The sequence below is a fragment of the Calliphora vicina genome, chromosome 5 (assembly GCF_958450345.1).
Source record: "Calliphora vicina chromosome 5, idCalVici1.1, whole genome shotgun sequence".
Taxonomy (NCBI): Eukaryota; Metazoa; Arthropoda; class Insecta; order Diptera; family Calliphoridae; genus Calliphora; species Calliphora vicina.
Window position 1 is genome coordinate 23,007,398 of NC_088784.1, and position 19,683 is coordinate 23,027,080.

At 25.2% G+C, this 19,683-nt stretch overlaps 1 protein-coding gene across 2 annotated transcripts in view; it reads right to left on the bottom strand.

Annotated features, from left to right (window-relative positions):
- The window catches only part of sona (sol narae), a 157,763-nt gene that overhangs the window by 84,104 nt on the left and 53,976 nt on the right, over nucleotides 1-19,683 (bottom strand). For both annotated transcript variants that reach the window (XM_065513546.1, XM_065513545.1), the window contains exon 3: nucleotides 7,388-7,489. In XM_065513546.1, the coding sequence (XP_065369618.1) occupies nucleotides 7,388-7,489 (102 nt within the window). The remainder of the gene's footprint in view (nucleotides 1-7,387; nucleotides 7,490-19,683) is intronic.

Sequence of the window (19,683 nt, forward strand, 5' to 3'; positions counted from 1 at the left end):
TAAACATAGAAATATATTTGAAAACATATTCAAAAATCACAAATATGAATTTGGAAAATCGAATATGTAAAAATTTGACGGGTGTTCAAGAGGAGATGTGGGTACTTTTCCTCTTAATGGTACTTTTTTAATAATTTAAATTATTTAAAATATCGGCATACAAGTTAGCTGATATGCTTCTGAGTGTAGCAAGAATTAAGCATATACTGTTTAATGGTATTAAGGTACCATAAAGTGAGAACGAATAGTACTTTTTCGTTCCTCTAATGGTACTTTTTGAATTTTCAATAATAATTGACCTAGAAACATGAAATTAAGCACACATATGGTACTGAATAAGTTAGAATTCAAGGGAGATTCTGGTACTTTTTCTTTATTCTAAAGGTACTTTTTGAATAATTTATAATAATGAAACCAGAATAACGAAACATGATCCTAAATGTTAGATGGAACTTATAGGTACTTTTTTTTCCTAATAAAAGTACCTTTTGAGTATTTTACACTCAAACAGCAAGATGCAATTAAGTGTATGTGGTTCTGAGTGAATAATAATCCAAAGGGGGTGATTATTAGTACTTTTTCATTATTCGAATGGTACTTTCTTAATATTTTATAATAAATGAACTTAGAATCATGAAATTAGACACACATAAGCTGAAATTAATTGGAATCTAATGGAAATTTTCGATTTTTCTATTAATAAACATGACATTGGGAACATGTTATCCTGTCGCCCACACAATCATTGGCGACAATGGTGTTGAATTAATCATGTCGACGATGGATGAATAAAAGAAAGAACCATAGAAAATATGTCTGTCTTGAAGATTTTACTGAAATCGTATAACGTTAACCCTTTCAACACCGGGGATAAAAAAAAATTGAATATTTTTGATTTTTTCATAAAAATGTAACAAATTATTATGCATTGCTTAACAGATTTTTATGAAACTTCACAAACATTTTTCATAAGCAGGTGATTTTTAAATATAAATTTAAAATTAACCCTTTAATACCTTTTAACCTTTGCTAGGATCAATAAGAATTATAACAAAATTTTGATATATTTAAGAGGTTTATATCTAAGTTGTATTAATTCATTTCATAGTAAATGTTTTGTATTTAAAATCATAATTTAGCAGTTTATTAGAATTAATCATAGAAAAGAAAAAAATCAAACTAAATTGGTCAAGGCACTAATTACAGCCACTTGATTAAATGTACCAGTATTAGACGACCGACCACATAATTATCAAATTACTATTTTTGTTTTTTTTTGTGAAAGACTTTAAACGTTAGAATTAAATAATTCTAGTTTAATGAATTTTTTTTTTGTTTTATTCTTTTTTTGGTGGACACATATTTATTTTCAAGGCTATTTTAATACATTTGTTAAAAAGCATAATGTTCTTTGTGGTTGGCTCATAAATACTGTTTAACGTAAATTAATGAACTACTTAAAGTCAAAATGTTTTTCAAAGAAAAAAACAGAGGCGTTTTTAAAGATATTTAGGGGAAAAAAGATGAATTTTTATAATTCCAGCAGCTGGCACTAAAGTAAAGTTGTGATAATATCCAGAAGGGAGATCATAAGCTTAAGCAAAGTTCATTGTTCAAAGTTCTAGGTGCGTTAGATGATCAATAACAGTTTATATGATCGTGCTTATTAAAATTTTTAAAGCTTTCTTTAGTTCCGAAATAAAGAAGGGTTGGGTGTATGTAGCCCTGACTGAAACTAAACAAAAGATCCGACAAGATCTAATATAAGTGGAATATGATCGATAACAGCTTCTATGATCGCGATCTAGTTTTGTAATAAAGAAGGGGAGACTTTCACTAAACTAAAGATCTGACAGGATCTAATGAATATTTGCCGGAGATGGTCAATAACAGCTTCTATGATCGCGCTTATTAAAATTTGTAATTTCTGGAATAAGGAAGGGGTGGGTGAACAAAAGATCTTATATAAGCGGGAGAGGATCAATGACAGCTTCTTTATCATCGTGTTTTAGTTCTGGAATAAAGAAGAGTTGGGTGGGTTGTTTTATAAACCACTGACTGACACTAAACAAAAGATCTAATATAAGCGCAAGATGATCGATAACAGCTTCTACGATCGCGCTTATATAAGCGAAATATGATCGATAATAGTTGCTATGATCGCGTTCTAGTTTTGTAATAAAGAAGGGATGACTTTCACTAAACAAAATATCTGACTGGATCTTATACATATATGCGGGAGATGATCAATAACAGCTTCCATGATCGCACTTATTAAAATGTTTAATTTCTGGAATAAGGAAGGGGTGGGTGGGTGTTGCATGACTTACATTAAACAAAAGATCTAACAAGATCTTATATAAGCGGGAGAGGATCAATGACAGCTTCTTTATCATCGTGTTTTAGTTGTGGAATAAAGAAGGGTTGGGTGGGTTGTTTTATAAAACCCCAAACTGACGCTAAAAATAAGATCTAACAAGAACTAATATATGCAGGAGATGATCAATAACAGCTTCTATGATCGCGCTTACTACAATTTTTAGTTTTATTGAGTGCAGAAATTAAGCAAACTTTTTTTGTTTTTAATTTATTTCATGTTTTTAATTTATTTCATTTCAGAACTTTTGTAAAATTTATGTAAAATACGTCAAGTGTTTCATCAAAATTCTTAAATTCAATTTTATTTTTATATTAAAAACTGACATTTATGTAAGCTCGTTACAATGACGTCTGAACAAAATTTATTGGTTACGCATCAGAATACAAAATATTCTTTTCAATTAATTTCCATGACGTCTGGAAACATCTATGATTCTTTTGTTCTTAAATAAATTATTAACAAATTTCTGGACCACGCATTAGAATATAAATTATTCTTTTAAATTAGGCCGTTTTACATGTTTTATAACGCTTTTTATTACAAAAACATGACGTTTCAAAAGAAAACATGTCAGAATTGGTTAATTTATTATTAAGTCTATTGTTTTTTTTTTTCAAATTATTCATTCGTTAGATGTAATAAATTCAATGTTTTTGAAGGCAAAGTAAAACATGTCAAAGTTAATGGTTTCAACAGCAACCTGAATACATTTGCGAGAAGGGCAAACTAATAGGAATCTTCGAAATCTACAGTTTGAAGCTTGTGTTTGTATTGAAATTAAGGACCTAGATTTTGGCTAAATTAAAATTATAAACACCCTGTTTGAATACATAGTAAGCTACAGGGTGTCAAAGTGAAATTCCACGAGAGTAGAGCGATTTAATTTGAAATTGTAGCAACCCTGTTTGAATACATGGTGAGCTACAGGATGTCAAAGTGAAACCCATTCGAATGTGCACTGATTTGACTCGGTTTCATCTATATATTTAAAAATGAAATGGTACATGTATGTAATGCCATCACGTGAGAACGGCTGGAGCGATTTGGCTGATTTTTTTTTTATTCCGGATAAAACTCGGAAATTTTTGTTGAGTCCAGTCAACTGTAATAAAAAAGCTCCTTAAAGTATGCAGTACAAATTTAGATATTTTATTTGCAAATAAATAAGAACAGGCAGGTATATGTGGGTTGGAGAAACTTGAAGAACTAATATTAGTAAATGCTTCCGGGCGAAGCCGGCCGGGTCAACTAGTCATTTTATAAAATGGAATTAGAGAACCCACTGTTTCCTGTGGGTGTTAAGCTGAAGGCATTATTGGACCTTAATAAAAAATGAGGCTTGCCAAGCATGGCTGTTACTGGTCCTTGATATTGTGACATAATAATTGATTTTCTTTGCCTTAATTGGATGGAATTGAAGGACGTCAATACGGTGCCACATTCAATGCCAACATTACACATTTCCTGATCGAAAAAGAAATTGAATGGTGTTAAACACGATCTAAGGCGACAATTCTGATCAAAGAAAGGAGATAGAGAGTTTTCGACAAGGAAATATCTTATGTAGCAATGGAATTGTTTGGAATGTGGAACCATCTTGTTGAAACCACATCAATATCATCCAATTTATGCAAAAATAACTCTGTTGTATCAGTAACTGTCACTGAAGAACCAGCCACATTTTTGAAGTAGTATGGTGCAATTATGACTCCAGAAATTCACTCCAAACAATAACGGATTATGGAGGCATTTGTTTTTCAACAATCTCATGTGGGTTCTCTAAACCCTAAATATGGCAATTTCAACAATTAACAATAACATTATGGTAAACATGTTCTTCGTGGCTTTGCATGCTCAAAAAATCAACAATTTGCCGCCAGACTTTCATTATTTTTGAAATATTCTACAAATCATGCTGAATTTTCGGAACACTCTTTAGATAATTATGTTTTCGTCAAGCACGAGGGAGCTGTTTATGATTTGCCTGTCTCACTGCACGTCACTAGGCCAGAAAACACGGAAATTTGAGCTCTTATTCAGAATGCTTTGAAATCAAAGACTTTCTCAAATGTAAATGTTTGAGAATGCTTTGATAGCCTTTGAAAATAATGGATTTCTCAACATTTAGTAGAGCTTTCTTAAAGATTTGATGGGAGTTTTAAAATTACATTTCATGTTTACGTCAATCACGAGGGAGCAGTTTACGATTCACCTGTCTCACTGTACGTTACTAGGCCAGAAAACACGGCGATTTGAACTCGCATTGAGAATGATTTGAAGTCAAAGACTTTCTCAAATGTAAATGTTTGAGAGTGTTTTGATAGCTTTGAATAATTTTAAAATTACAACATATTTCAAACGTTTAATTGGTGGGCTATTTGTATCTCAGTGCCCCAAAAACCAATCTGAGGTTTGCGAGTTCGATTACCGCCAGAGACTCTGGGTGTATCTGCAGACAAGCTTTACTTCTTTAATTTGAAAAAAAAAGCACACCGATTGCTCTACGAAGCTTATGGTGAATGTGTTCCATCGGTTTCAATGTGGGAGAGATGGTTTGTTCGGTTCAGAAGTGGTGATTTTGACAAGGAAGATCAACCAGGTCAGCCAAAAAAGTTTGAAGATCAAGAATTGGAAACAATATGCCATGAAGATTGTTGTCAAACTCAACGAGAGCTTGCAAAAACATTGGGAGCTACTCAAGCAACAATTTCAAAACGTTTGTGACCAGCAGGAATCATCCTAAAGCAGGGAAATTGGGTACCATACGAATTGAACTACGAGACCTTGAAAGACGATTTTGCATGTCCGAAATGATGCTTGAATGCTGTAATAGAAAATCATTTACGCACCGAATCATAACTTGCGATTATAAATAGATCCGTAACCCGAATCGAAAGAGATCGTAACTGAAGCCAAAATGGTCCTATTTATTATGAGCTGCTGAAATCTGACCAAACCATCCTGTACCGAACGCAACTGATTCGTTTGAAGCGAGCATTTGGCGAAAAATTACCAGAATATGCAGCCTGACATGAAACTGTAATATTCCATCAAGACATCGCTCGTACACATATTGCAATACCTGTTAAATAGCATTTAGAAGGAAGTGGTTGGGAAGTTTTGCCTCACCCGCTTTATAGCTTAGACCCTGATCCATCCGGCAACTATTTGTTTCGATCGATGCAGAACGCTCTCTCTCTCTCTGAGATTTGCTTCACTTTGGCCTCAAAAGATGAGCTGTTCTTTTGGCTCGGAATCCATATATTGCAAGAAAGATTGGAACAGATCATAGGTAACAATGGCCAATATATTGAATAAATTTACATATGTAGTACAAATGTTTCAAAATAAAAGCTAAAAATTCTAAAAAAAATCTAGAATTTTTAAATAGATAACAAAAATCTCAGCCTTTTATGGGCCGATTTTCTCGATTTTAAATACCAACCAAACCGGGTATATAGCAGATATATTGATGTATGTAAGTTATTTGGGGGCTACGGAAAGTGGATTTCAACATACAGACGGACGGAGGGACGGACATGGCTATATTGACTCCTTTATGTCGGGAATTATTCCGACTCGGTTGCTATTTAAAATCGACAAAATCGGCCCACAAATGGCTGAGATATGTATAAGGAAAAAACCGGGAAAACCTCGATTTTTGGCCTATTTTTTATCTATATCTGGATTACTAAGTCCATAAAGACAATATGGATATCTAATAATAGATATTTTAAAGTCCATTACAACAATGTATATAAAGCTATAGAAAGTTGGACCTACAATGGGTCAAAATCAGGAAAAATATTTTTTAAACCGAATTTTTTTTTCATCAAAAATTTTTTTTGTCATAAATTCTTTTTCCAAAAATTTTTTTTTAAAAATTAAAAAAAAATTTGGAAAAAACTTTTTAAACCGAATTTTTTTTTTCATAAAAATTTTTTTTGCCATAAATTCTTTTTCCAAAAAAATTTTTTTTTTAAAATTAAAAAAAAATTGGAAAAATTTTTTTTGAAAAACAATTTCGAAAAGAAAAAATTTAAAAAAAAAATTACAAAAACTTTTTAAATTTTGTTTACCTAAAAATATTTAAAAAAAAGTATTTTAAAGTATAATTTGGTGAAGGGTATCAAAGATTCGGTACAGCCGAATATAGCTCTCTTGCTCTTTTTTAATTTTTTTAACTATCCTAAGTTTCAAATACCGGGGTTAACCTAAATTTAAGTTTAAATTTGTCCAGTCCTCTTTTAATTTAAGCCTGAGTCTTTAAATTATTTTGTAGTTCTTTGTATTTATTGTATTTATCATATTTATCTCTATTTCCAGCTCCTTTTCAAGTAGCAGTTTGTAACGCTAGTGGCTTTTCTAAAACGTGATTACTACTTTTTGTTCTACAAAGAATAGAACAATTTAAGAAACCTATAAACCAAATGCAAATAACAATTATGTCTTTAAGGTGAGTTTTAGTTAATAACTTCCCACTCAATAAAATTGCACACAAAAACGTTATAATTATATAACGATAGAAAAAAAAAAACGTTCTATAAAATTTAAAACAATTCACAAATAACACAGCAATTGTTTAAAAAAAACAAATTGTTCAACACAAACATGTGTTCAAAAGAATTCAAAACAAAAACAGTAAAATTTTTAAAAAACTAATAATAATATTGAGATAATACTTTAAGAAACAATGGCTTAATGAGCTGCTTTTTAATTTAGAATTAAACAAAAACTTGTAAGTTTAAGATCGAGATCTTTTATAAAGTCCAGCTCTCTAGAAGTTTATTGTTTTAAAATTTATTAATGTTTTGACATCATCTATTTAGTTGGGGCCATATAAAAGTACTTAGTTTTGTTTTAATCTTGCCTTTGTTAAATAAAATATGTTTTAATTTTTTGTTTGTAATTGTGGCCGGTCTTTCAAGGTCACTGTTGTTATTTTGTAGTTTACTTTAGTTGTTCATAAGTTAAACCACCTTTTACTTTAAACAAATTTCAACTTACCATTACTAAATCGCCGGTTACTTCATGACGTCTCATTAAAATTGCTGCCATATTTTCTTCATCTTGAAAGACTTGACCAACAGTATCACTGGTATGATTAAGCTGTAATAAAAAAAAGAAAATTTATTAATTAAATAATTAAAAAAGACAAGAAATAAAAAGAGTTAATTTCAAAAAGAAAACAACTAGCAAAAGTTTAAATGACCAGGTTAAAGAAAACTCAAAGTTTAAGATCTTAAAAATACTATTAAAGAAAGGCAATGAAGTATTTGAATACAAAAACAGGCCTAACCTCAATTAGTAATAAAAATATAAGCTCAAGTTAGCACTAGCCAGCAGTTAAGCAAGTAGTCAATGTATTCCTTATAGACAGTAATTGTCACAGTAATCATTTGACATGTTTCGCTACTTTATACATCCCAGGTAATCTAGCGTGAAGTCAATTGTCACCTAATTGTCACTAAGTAATCTAGAGTGTAGTCACTTTAAACATTTATTTTATTAATTTTATTTCTAAATTAAATTATTACTTAATTTGTTTGTGCAAATTACCATTGTTGGGAATATTTCAAAAAAGTACTTTTCTACTACTATTTTAATTTTCCAATTTTTTGCAGAAAATACTTAAATTAAGTGATATTTAAAGTATTTTAAGGATTTTTAAAACAAAATTTTGAATAATTCTGAAATTTACTTAATTTTTAAAAAAGTAGTATTTTACAACTTATCTACTACTATTTTTAAAAAAGAGTTTTATTACCAAAATAATTAATTTTATTTCTAAATTAAGTTATTAATTAATTTTTTGGTGCAAAATACCATTGTTGGCAATATTCCAAAAAGTACTTTTCTACTACTATTTTAATTTTTCTCTTTTTTTTGCAGAAAATACTTAAATTAAGTGATATTTAAAGTATTTTATGCATTTTTAAAACAAAATTGCGAATAATTCTGAGATTTACTTCATTTTTAAAAAAGTAGTATTTCTACAACATTTCTACTACTATTTTTAAAAAAGTGTTTTGTTACCAAAATCATTAATTTTATTTCTAAATTAAGTTATTAATTAATTTTTTGAGCAAAATACCATTGTTTTCAATATTCTAAAAAAGTAGTTTTCTGCTACTATTTTAATTTTCTATTTTTTTGCAGAAATTACTTAAATTAAGTGATATTTAAAGTATTTTAAGGATTTTTAAAACAAAATTGTAAGAAATTCTGAGATTTACTTCATTTTTAAAAAAGTAGTATTTTTTACAACTTTTCTACTACTATTTTTAAAAAAGTGTTTTGTTACCAAAATTATTAATTTTATTTCTAAATTAAGTTATTAATTAATTTTTGTGTGCAAAAAAACATTGTCGACAACATTTCAAAAAAGTACTTTTCTGCTACTATTATAATTTTCCTCTTTTTGGCATAAAATTATTACATTATTAGATATTTAAATTATTTTAAGGATATTTAAAACAAAATTGTGAATATTTCCAAGATTTACTTCACTTTTGAAAAAAGTAGTATTTTACAACTTTTCTACTACTATTTTTAAAAAACTGTTTTGTTACCAAAATCATTAATTTTATTTCTAAATTAAGTTATTAATTAATTTTTTGGTGCAAAATACCATTATTAACAATATTTCAAAAAAGTACTTTTCTGCTACTATTTTAATTTTGCAATTTTTGCAGAAAATTCTCAAATTAAGTGATATTAAAGTTATTTTAAGGATTTTTAAAACAAAGTGAAAATTTCCGAGATTTACTTCATTTTCAAAAAGTAGTATTTTACAACTTTTCTACTACTATTTTTAAAAAAGTGTTTTGTTACCAAAATCATTAATTTTATTTCTAAATTAAGTTATTAATTAATTTTTTTGAGCAAAATACCATTGTAGGCAATATTCCAAAAAGTACTTTTCTACTACTATTTTAATTTTTCTCTTTTTTTTGCAGAAAATACTTAAATTAAGTGATATTTAAAGTATTTTATGCATTTTTAAAACAAAATTGCGAATAATTCTGAGATTTACTTCATTTTTAAAAAAGTAGTATTTCTACAACATTTCTACTACTATTTTTAAAAAAGTGTTTTGTTACCAAAATCATTAATTTTATTTCTAAATTAAGTTATTAATTAATTTTTTGGTGGAAATTATCATTGTTAACAATATTGCAAAACAGTACTTTTCTGCTACTATTTTAATTTTCCAATTTTTTTGCAGAAAATAAGTATATTTAGTGATATTTAAAGTATTTTAAGGAATTTTAAAACAAAATTGTAAGAAATTCTGAGATTTACTTCATTTTTAAAAAAGTAGTATTTTTAAATTTTTCTACTACTATTTTTAGAAAAGTATTTTGTTACCAAAATCATTAACTTTATTTCTAAATTAAGTTATTAATTAATTTTTTTGAGCAAGAAAACATTGTCGACAACATTTCAAAAAAGTACTTTTCTGCTACTATTTTAATTTTGCATTTTTTTTTTGCAGAAAATAAGTAAATTTAGTGATATTTAAAGTATTTTAAGGATTTTTAAAACAAAATTGTAAATAATTCTGAGATTTACTTAATTTTTAAAAAAGTAGTATTTTACAACTTTTCTACTACTATTTTAAAAAAAGAGTTTTATTACCAAAATCATTAATTTTATTTCTAAATTAAGTTATTCATTAATTTTTTGGTGCAAAATACCATTGTTGGCAATATTTCAAAAAAGTACTTTTCTGCTACTATTTTAATTTTGCAATTTTTTGCAGAAAATTCTCAAATTAAGTGATATTTAAAGTATTTTATGCATTTTTAAAACAATATTGTGAATAATTCTGAGATTTACTTAATTTTTAAAAAAGTAGTATTTTACAACTTTTCTACTACTATTTTTAAAAAACTGTTTTGTTACCAAAATCATTAATTTTATTTCTAAATTAAGTTATTAATTAATTTTTTTGAGCAAAATACCATTGCTGGCAATATTCCAAAAAAGTACTTTTCTACTACTATTTTAATTTTCCAATTTTTTTGCAGAAAATTCTCAAATTAAGTGATATTTAAAGTATTTTATGCATTTTTTAAACAAAATTGTGAATAATTCTAAAATTTACTTCATTTTTAAAAAAGTAGTATTTTACTACTATTTAAAAAAATCGTTTTTTTAAGTTTAATTTTATTAAATTACTTTTTTCTATTTTAAAATAACGCATTTTTAGTACTGTTATTTTGAAATAATTACCTCAATCTGAGTTTAAAGTGATTCAGTCATAGATTATTTTCACTTTCAACAATTAACCAACTATTTCATTTACAAACTATATGTAGCATATTAAATGTATTTTAATTGCAAACTAATTAATTATTTCATTATAACCATTAACCACAATCTAACAAAATCATTAAATTATTGAGCTTTGTATATATTTGTCACGATTGCTATAACCAGTGGAAAATTGCTATCTAAAGCCGAGAATTCTAATTTATGATTACTAATCACTCAACAAACTTTGAATTATTTTATAGACAATTTATGATAGAATTTCAAATCATTATTTTTTTTGTATTGCCTGGGAAAGAAAAATCATGTTGCTCATACGCATTTTAAAATAGAAATCATAAATCAAAATTTGTATTTGAAGTGAACCAAAAAAAAAAAAAAAGATTGAAAAATCTTTATAAAGTTGTTAAAAGAAAAAACTGGAGTATTGTATTGTTTTCTATGAAATACATAATTTAATTTAGAGTTCAATATAAAGTTTGTTGCTTGACCGCCAAAATGTGTTGACATGTTGTGCGGTTTTGTTGGTTTTTAGAGCTGCTGTTTTGGTTTTAAGAACGTTTTATGTTTTCTCGCTGGTGTTAAGTATTTGTATATTGTAGCTATTAGATCAGTGTATTTTGTTTTTGTTTTTTTTATTTTTTAACCTTGAATTTGTTTTAAACCACAGTTTAGAACAAGTGCAGTTGGAATTTATTTTTATTATTTTTCGGTTTACACAACAAGTTTGGTTTGGTTTGGTTCTGTTTTGTTTTGTTTAACAAAAATGCAAATAATTATAATAATTTTAAGAATTTTTCAATTGATACACAAAGACTATAGAATAATACTGGCAAAACCCGCTTAAGTGGGTTGTGGTGGTGTTAAAAACGAGGCCATGGTGAAAATAAGGTTCAAATTTTCAAGGTTTTTGGAGAACGGGTTTCACAGCTTTAACAAATAAACCAGCATAAACAAAATAACACAAATCTAAGGACTAAGATTTTGAAATCTAATCTTAACTCCTTTAAATCTAAGTTCAACAAAAATTTTTTTGTTTTTTCGGCCTCTAATTAACAAAATTTTTTTTCACTCCCCTGAATCACTATAATCAAACTATTATCTTTTTTTATATTCATATTTTAATCATTTAGCTTATTATCTTAAATTTATTCCAATATAATTAATACCTGGCAAACGAGCCGGTTTTTATTTGTAGTCAGAACTTTTCTATGTCTCTTCTGATCATGACTTATCGTTCTTAAGACGTCTTACAGTCTACGAACTCAAAATTCTTTTCATCCAAAACCTTATTAATTTACATTTCTCTGGCACGTGTCTGCATAGTAAAACCTTGTTTATAAATTGAGCTTTAATTTTGTTCGATTAGTAGCGCTTTCTATTTCTAAATTTGTTTTAATTTTCATTAAATCGTTTGTGTTTTTTTTTCTATTTTTATGGTATTAATCACCCTAAAGAGATTTCTTAATATTTGTTATTCTAATTTATACAGAAGAAATTGATTAATTCGCAAAACAGGTCATGGAGTATTTGAGGCATAAGGCACCTGTTTTTAAAACTTTTATTATGTTAAATGTAAAATTTTGTGTAAATTTGTTGAAATTTTAAGAAACAAAAGTATCTCTCAGATATATTATATAGAAACTTTTTCCAATATAAGTGAATTTTGCAATATGGGATACTCTGTTCCAAATAATTAAGCAAACTCTTGTTGAGTTTTACAATAATGTTCATGGAGTAATGCCTCCAATTCTTCACACTTTTTTTGGCTGGCCTGGGTGATCTTAAAATAGTAGTAGAAACCTACTTTTCTGAAATGTTGCCAACAATGGTATTTTGCATAAAAAAATTAAGGAATAACTTAATTTAGAAATAAAATTACTTATTTTGGTAACAAAACAATCTTTTAAAAATAGTAGTAAAAATACTCCTTTTTAGAAATGTTGTAAATCTTGGATTTTTTCACAATTTTGTTAAGGGAATACATAAAATATAAGTTGATTTACGTATTTTCCGCAAAAGAGAGGAAAATTAAAATAGTAGTAGAAAGGTACTTTTTTAAAATGTTGCCAACAATGGAATTTTTCACAAAAAAATTAACTTATAACTTAATTTAGAAATAAAATTAATTATTTTGGTAACAAAACACATTTTTAAAAATAGTAGTAGAAAAGTTATAAAAATACTACTTTATTAAAAATTATGTAAATCTTAGAATTTTTCACAATTTTGTTTTAAAAATATTTCATATTTAAAAATAATTAAATATGAAATATTTAATTATTTTTTGCAAAAAAGTAGTAGAAAAGTACTTTTATGAAATGTTGTCATCAATGATATTTTGCTTAAAAAAATTAACTAATAAATTAGTTTAAAAATAATAATTATAATTTTGGCAACAAAACTCTTTTTTAAAAATAGTAGTAGAAATGTAATAAAAATAATACTTTTTAATAAAATGCTAAAAATTTCGGAATTTTTCACAATTTTATTTTTAAATATCAGTAAAATAATTTAAATATCAAATAATTTTATTATTTTCTGGAAAAAAGAGCAAAATTAAAATAGTAGTAGAAAAGTACTTTTTGGAAATAATGCCAACAATAGTACTTAGCACAAAAAAGTAAGTAATAACTTAATTTAGAAATAAAATTAATAATTTTAGCAACAAAATTATTTTATAAAAATAGTAGTAAAAAAGTAATAAAAATACTACTTTTTAATAAAATGCTAAAAATTTCGGAATTTTTCACAATTTTATTTTTAAAAGCCGTAAAATACTTTAAATATCAATCAATTTAATTATTTTCTGCAAAAAAGAGGAAAATTCAAATAGTAGTAGAAAAGTACTTTTTTGAAATGTTGTCATCAATGATATTTTGCTTAAAAAAATTAACTAATAACTTAATTTAGAGATAAAATTAATAATTTTGGTAACAAAACACATTTTTAAAAATAGTAGTAGAAAATTGTAAAAATACTACTTTTTTAAAAAAGAAGAAAATCTCAGAATTTTTCACAATTTTGTTTTAAAAATCCATAAAATACTTTAAATATCAAATAATTTAATTATTTTCTTCAGAAAAAGTGGAAAATTCAAATAGTAGTAGAAAAGTACTTTTTTGAAATGTTGTCAACAATGGTATTTTGCACAAAAAAAATAACTTACATCTTATTTTAGAAATAAAATTAATAATTTTGGTAACAAAACACATTTTTAAAAATAGTAGTAGAAAAGTTATAAAAATACTACTTTTTTAAAAATGATGTAAATCTCAGAATTTTTCACAATTTTGTTTTAAAAATCTATAAAATACTTTAAATCACTTAATTTAATAATTTTTGGCAAAAAAGATGGAAATTGAAATAGTAGTAGAAAAGTACTTTTTTAAGAAAGTACTAAAATTGCAATTTTTAAACCGAATATCTATTTACCCCAGATACCTGGGTATAGCTAGAAAATTTCAAAACCCATTTTCAATTTATAGTGTTTTTCTAATTATAAATTTCATTCACTTAATTCTGAACATTAAATTTAACTCATTAAAAGGTGCAGTTTATTAAACATTTGTTTAAATAAAAAAACTATAAAATACAACTTTAAACTTTTACAAAATCAAAGACCACGTGACCATTGTTAAAAGTTACTTGTATTTCAAAACCAAAAGAGAAAAAGGAAAAAAATCTATTTAATTATTTGCTAATTTGCATAAAACACGTTTTAACTATAAAATATTATAAAAAAACCAGCTACAATTATAACTTAACCATAAAAAAAAATCTTTTGAAAATTGTAAAAAAACCGTTCACAAAGGTTATGGTCTTTTTCATGACAAAAGAACTAAAAATTATGATAATTATTGAATAAAGTTCTTTGGGATTTCAAAAGAACAAGAACACCTTCCTTTTAACACACAAACAAATAATAATAATGATTAATATATTTGCAAGTGTTGTATTGAAAGGTGATAATTTTCATATTTTTTTTATCTTTTACCCCCATTAACACGAAGTCTGGTTATGCCTTAACTAATAGTTATATTGTCAGTTAAAATTATTTTTGTATGAAAACTGTCAGTATAACTATTAGTTAAAACATAACCAGACTTCGTGTTACTGGGGGTTATTGATTTAAAAAAGTTTGTAAACAAAAAAGCTAGCAGCTATTAATTAAAACACTTTGTGTTAAAGCTAAAAACGAAATAAAATGATTTTTGTTAAATATAATATTTAAATAAGGCAAATTTCTATGAAAAATTAATTATATAAGAAAAAGTTTAATAAAACAGTGATTTTGGGGTCAACTTTATTAATGATTAGATGAACTTTAAATGAGTTTTTTGGGGTTCTGGGAATTATATAATCATAAACCACAAAGTATAGATTTAAAATTTTTGTAGATGGTGAATTCGAATTTATGTCGGTTTTAATCAGATTTTAATGTAAAATCTTTAATATCAATAAAAAATATGATTTTATCAAAATTTCTCAAAAATTGTTAAATTAAGAAAAAAGGGCCAAATCAAAAACGTGAATTTATTGTATAAAACTCTGTATTTATCACAATTTTATTTCAAAACTATATAAAATACTTTTAATATCAAATAATTTAAGTATTTTCTGCAAAAAGAGAAAAATTAAAATAGTAGTAGAAAAGTACTTTTTTGAAATGCTGTCTCAATGGTATTCTACACAAAAAAAACTTACTTATAACTTATTTTAGAAATATAATTAATAATTTTGGTAATAAAACACTTTTTTTAAAAATAGTAGTAGAAAAGTTGTAAAAATACTACTTTTTTTAAATGTATAAATCACGGAATTTTTCATAATTTTATTTAAAAAATGGATAAAATATCATTTAATTTAACTATTTTCTGCAACAAAGAGGAAAATTCAAATAGTAGTAGAAAAGTACTTGTTTGAATTATTGCTAACAATCGTATTTTGCTCAAAAAATTGACTAATAGCTTATGTTAGAACAAAAATTAATAATTTTGTTAACAAAACACTTTTTTAAAAATAGTAGTAGAAAAGTAGTAAAAATAATTGTTTTTAAAAATGTTATAAATCTTGGAATTTTTCAGAATTTTATTTGAAAAATGCATAAAATACTTTAAATATCGAATAATTTAAGTATTTTCTGCAATAAAGACGAAAATTAAAATAGTAGTAGAAAAGTACTTTTTTGAAATATTGCCAACAATAGCATTTTGCACAAAAAAATTAACTATTAATTTATGTTAGAACAAAAAGTAATAATTTTGGTAACTAAAATTTTTTTAAAAATAGTAGTAAAAAAGTAGTAAAATCCTTGCTTTTAAAAATGTTATAAATCTCGGAAGTTTTCACAATTATATTTAAAAAATGCATAAAATACTTTAAATATCGAATAATTTAATTATTTTCTTCAAATAAAAAGGAAAATTAAAATAGTAGTAGAAAAGTACTTTTTTGAAATATTGCAACAATGGTATTTTACACAAAAAAATTAACTAATAACTTAAATTAGAATAAAAATTAATAATTTTGTTAACAAAATACTTTTTTAAAAATAGTAGTATAAAAGTAGTAAAAATCCTTAATTTTAAAAATGTTATAAATCTTGGAATTTTTCAAAATTTTATTTCAAAACTACATAATATACTTTTGATATCAATTAATTTAAGTATTTTCCGCAAAAAGAGATAGATTAAAATAGTAGTAGAAAAGTACTTTTTTTGAAATATTGCCAACAATGGTATTTTGCTCAAAAAAATTAACTAATAACCTATTTTAGAAATAAAATTAATAATTTTGGTAACAAAACACATTTTTCAAAATAGTAGTAGAAAAGTTGTAAAAAATACTACTTTTTTTAAATGTATAAATCTCGGAATTTTTCCCAAAATTTTTTAAAAAATGGATAAAATATCATTTATTTTAATTATTTTCTGCAAAAAGGAGAAAAATTAAAATAGTAGTAGAAAAGTACTTTTTTGAATTATTGCCAACAATGGTATTTTGCTCAAAAAATTAACTATTAACTTATGTTAGAACAAAAAGTAATAATTTTCGTAACAAACTCTTTTTTAAAAAATAGTAGTAGAAAAGTAGTAAAATCCTTGTTTTTAAAAATGTTATAAATCTTGGAATTTTTCAGAATTTTGATTTAAAAATCTATAAAATACTTTAAATATCAAATAATTTAATTATTTTCAGCAACAAAGAGAAAAATTAAAATAGTAGTAGAAAAGTACTTTTTTGAAATATTGCAAACAATGGTATTTTGCAGCAAAAAATTAATTAATAACTTATTTTAGAAATAAAATTAATAATTTTGGTAACAAAACACATTTTTCAAAATAGTAGTAGAAAAGTTGTAAAAAATACTACTTTTTTTAAATGTATAAATCTCGGAATTCTCATTTATTTTAATTATTTTCTGCAAAAAGGAGAAAAATTAAAATAGTAGTAGAAAAGTACTTTTTTGAATTATTGCCAACAATGGTATTTTGCTCAAAAAATTAACTATTAACTTATGTTAGAACAAAAATTAATAATATTGTTAACAAAATACTTTTTTAAAAATAGTAGTAGAAAAGTAGTAAAAATCCTTGTTTTTAAAAATGTTATAAATCTCGGAATTTTTCAGAATTTTGTTTTAAAAATCTTTAAAATACTTTAAATATCAAATAATTTAATTATTTTCTTCAAAAAAAAAGGAAAATTCAAATAGTAGTAGAAAAGTACTTTTTTTAATTATTGCCAACAATGGTATTTTGCTCAAAAAATTAGCTATTAACTTATGTTAGAACAAAAAGTAATAATTTTGGTAACAAACTCTTTTTTAAAAAATAGTAGTAGAAAAGTAGTAAAATCCTTGCTTTTAAAAATGTTATAAATCTCGGAATTTTTCACAATTATATTTAAAAAATGCATAAAATACTTTAAATATCGAATAATTTAAATATTTTCTGCAAAAAAGAGAAAAATTAAAATAGTAGTAGAAAAGTACTTTTTTGAAATGTTGTCAACAATGGTATTTTGCACAAAAAATTAACTAATAACTTAATTTAGAACCAACAATTAATAATTTTGTTAACAAAATACTTTTTTAAAAATAGTAGTAGAAAAGTAGTAAAAATATTGTATTTAAAAATGTTATAAATCTCGAAATTTTTCAGAATTTTGTTTTAAAAATCTTTAAAATACTTTAAATATCAAATAATTTAATTATTTTCAGCAAAAAAGAGAAAAATTAAAATAGTAGTAGAAAAGTACTTTTTTGAAATGTTGTCAACAATGGTGTTTTGCACCAAAAAATTAATTAATAACTTAAGTTAGAACAAAAATTAATAATTTTGTTAACAAAATACTTTTTTAAAAATAGTAGTAGAAAAGTAGTAAAAATAGTAATTTTTTAAAATGTTATAAATCTCGGAATTTTTCATAATTTTATTTAAAAAATGCATAAAATACTTTAAATATTATAAATATCATTTAATTTAAGCATTTTCTGCAAAAAATAGGAAAATTAAAATAGTAGTAGAAAAGTACTTTTTTCACAAAACACCAATATTACCAAAAAACTTAATCTTATAATAAAAAGTGCTAATTTCCTAAGATTAATTACGGTTTTCTTGCTTACAGAGAAGCTGAAGGAACATTCCTTTTTTTCCAAAAATGTTTGTTCAACATTTTCTTTTAAACTATTAAACTTGAACCAAAAATTCCTTCAATCTGCAAAAATGCTCTTATGAAATCCATTTGAAAATCATTAACATTCTTGTTTAAACAGAAATAAAAATGAAAAAAAAAAAATGATACTGCCATAAACTTTTTATTGTTGCATCCAACTGTTTTTCCACCTTGACAAATGTTTAACCATAAATCGTTTGCAGTAACACAACAAAAAACTCCTCAACAAGAAGAAAAATCGTTAAAAACAATTTAAATGAAACTTGTTACACAAACAGTCAAAGATTTCTTTCGTGTACAAGAACTTCAAAAAGCCATAGAAAACAATTGTAGTCTTAAACTCCAGTATAAATGTCTATGTCAATAGGATGTGTATCGTAGAAATAAAACAAAAACAAAAACATTGTAGATAAATAGTATTCAAACAAATATAAGATTCTATAAGACATGATTTGTATTCTAACTAAAGTTTTCACTGTCCGTCCGTCTGTCTGTCCGTTCATGGTCAATAAAAATAAAACAATTGATCTTAAACTGCCAACCTGTGGTTGGACTCTCAGTTGGTTGTTTGTATGTCTGTCTGTGTGTTTGGTTCGTTGGTTTATTCGCTTGGCTGACTGAAAAAATAGACTTCTTTCAGTCATTTATTCATTCATGCTGGTGCTGCCACTGCCAGGCAGTGTCAAATATTTGGTTTAACACCATAAATCTTTTTCTATTTTTTTTTTCAGATTTAAAGTAAAAAAGAAAAAAAATCATTTTAACCGCAAATCAAAGTTTCATGATGTGTTATATTGTCTTATTGCAATGTTTTTTTTTGATTTTTTCTATTTCATTTTATATGTTGATGCCTTGCAATAGAACATGTGTTAAAAAGATAACAATGGCTGGCTGTTTATTCATTTAGATATATTCACATTCTGTCTAAATATGTCTTGTATTTATGTATTCTGTGTACTTATATTGAGATTTAATTTGAAAACAACAATGTTTTCAAAATATCTTTTTGTCTGGCAACAAAAAGGTCAGTAACATTGTTCTCATACACTCGCAAAACCACAAAAACTTCAAATGAATACATTTAAGCTGACAAAAATAACCACAAATTTATTTGGCGGTAGTTGTACAAAAAAATATCTATATAAAAATATACATAATTCTAAATAACTATATTCTTATATTTTAATAAAAAAAAAAATAGATTTTTAGGAAATATAGAATGTTGGCAGGCAACCTTTGCTATTTTAATATTTGCCACTTAAGCAATTAAGGTTTCTTTGTAAATGAAATGCATTGATCGCCAGCCATTTATTGTTTTTTTTGTAATCGAGTGCCCCTGATTTCCT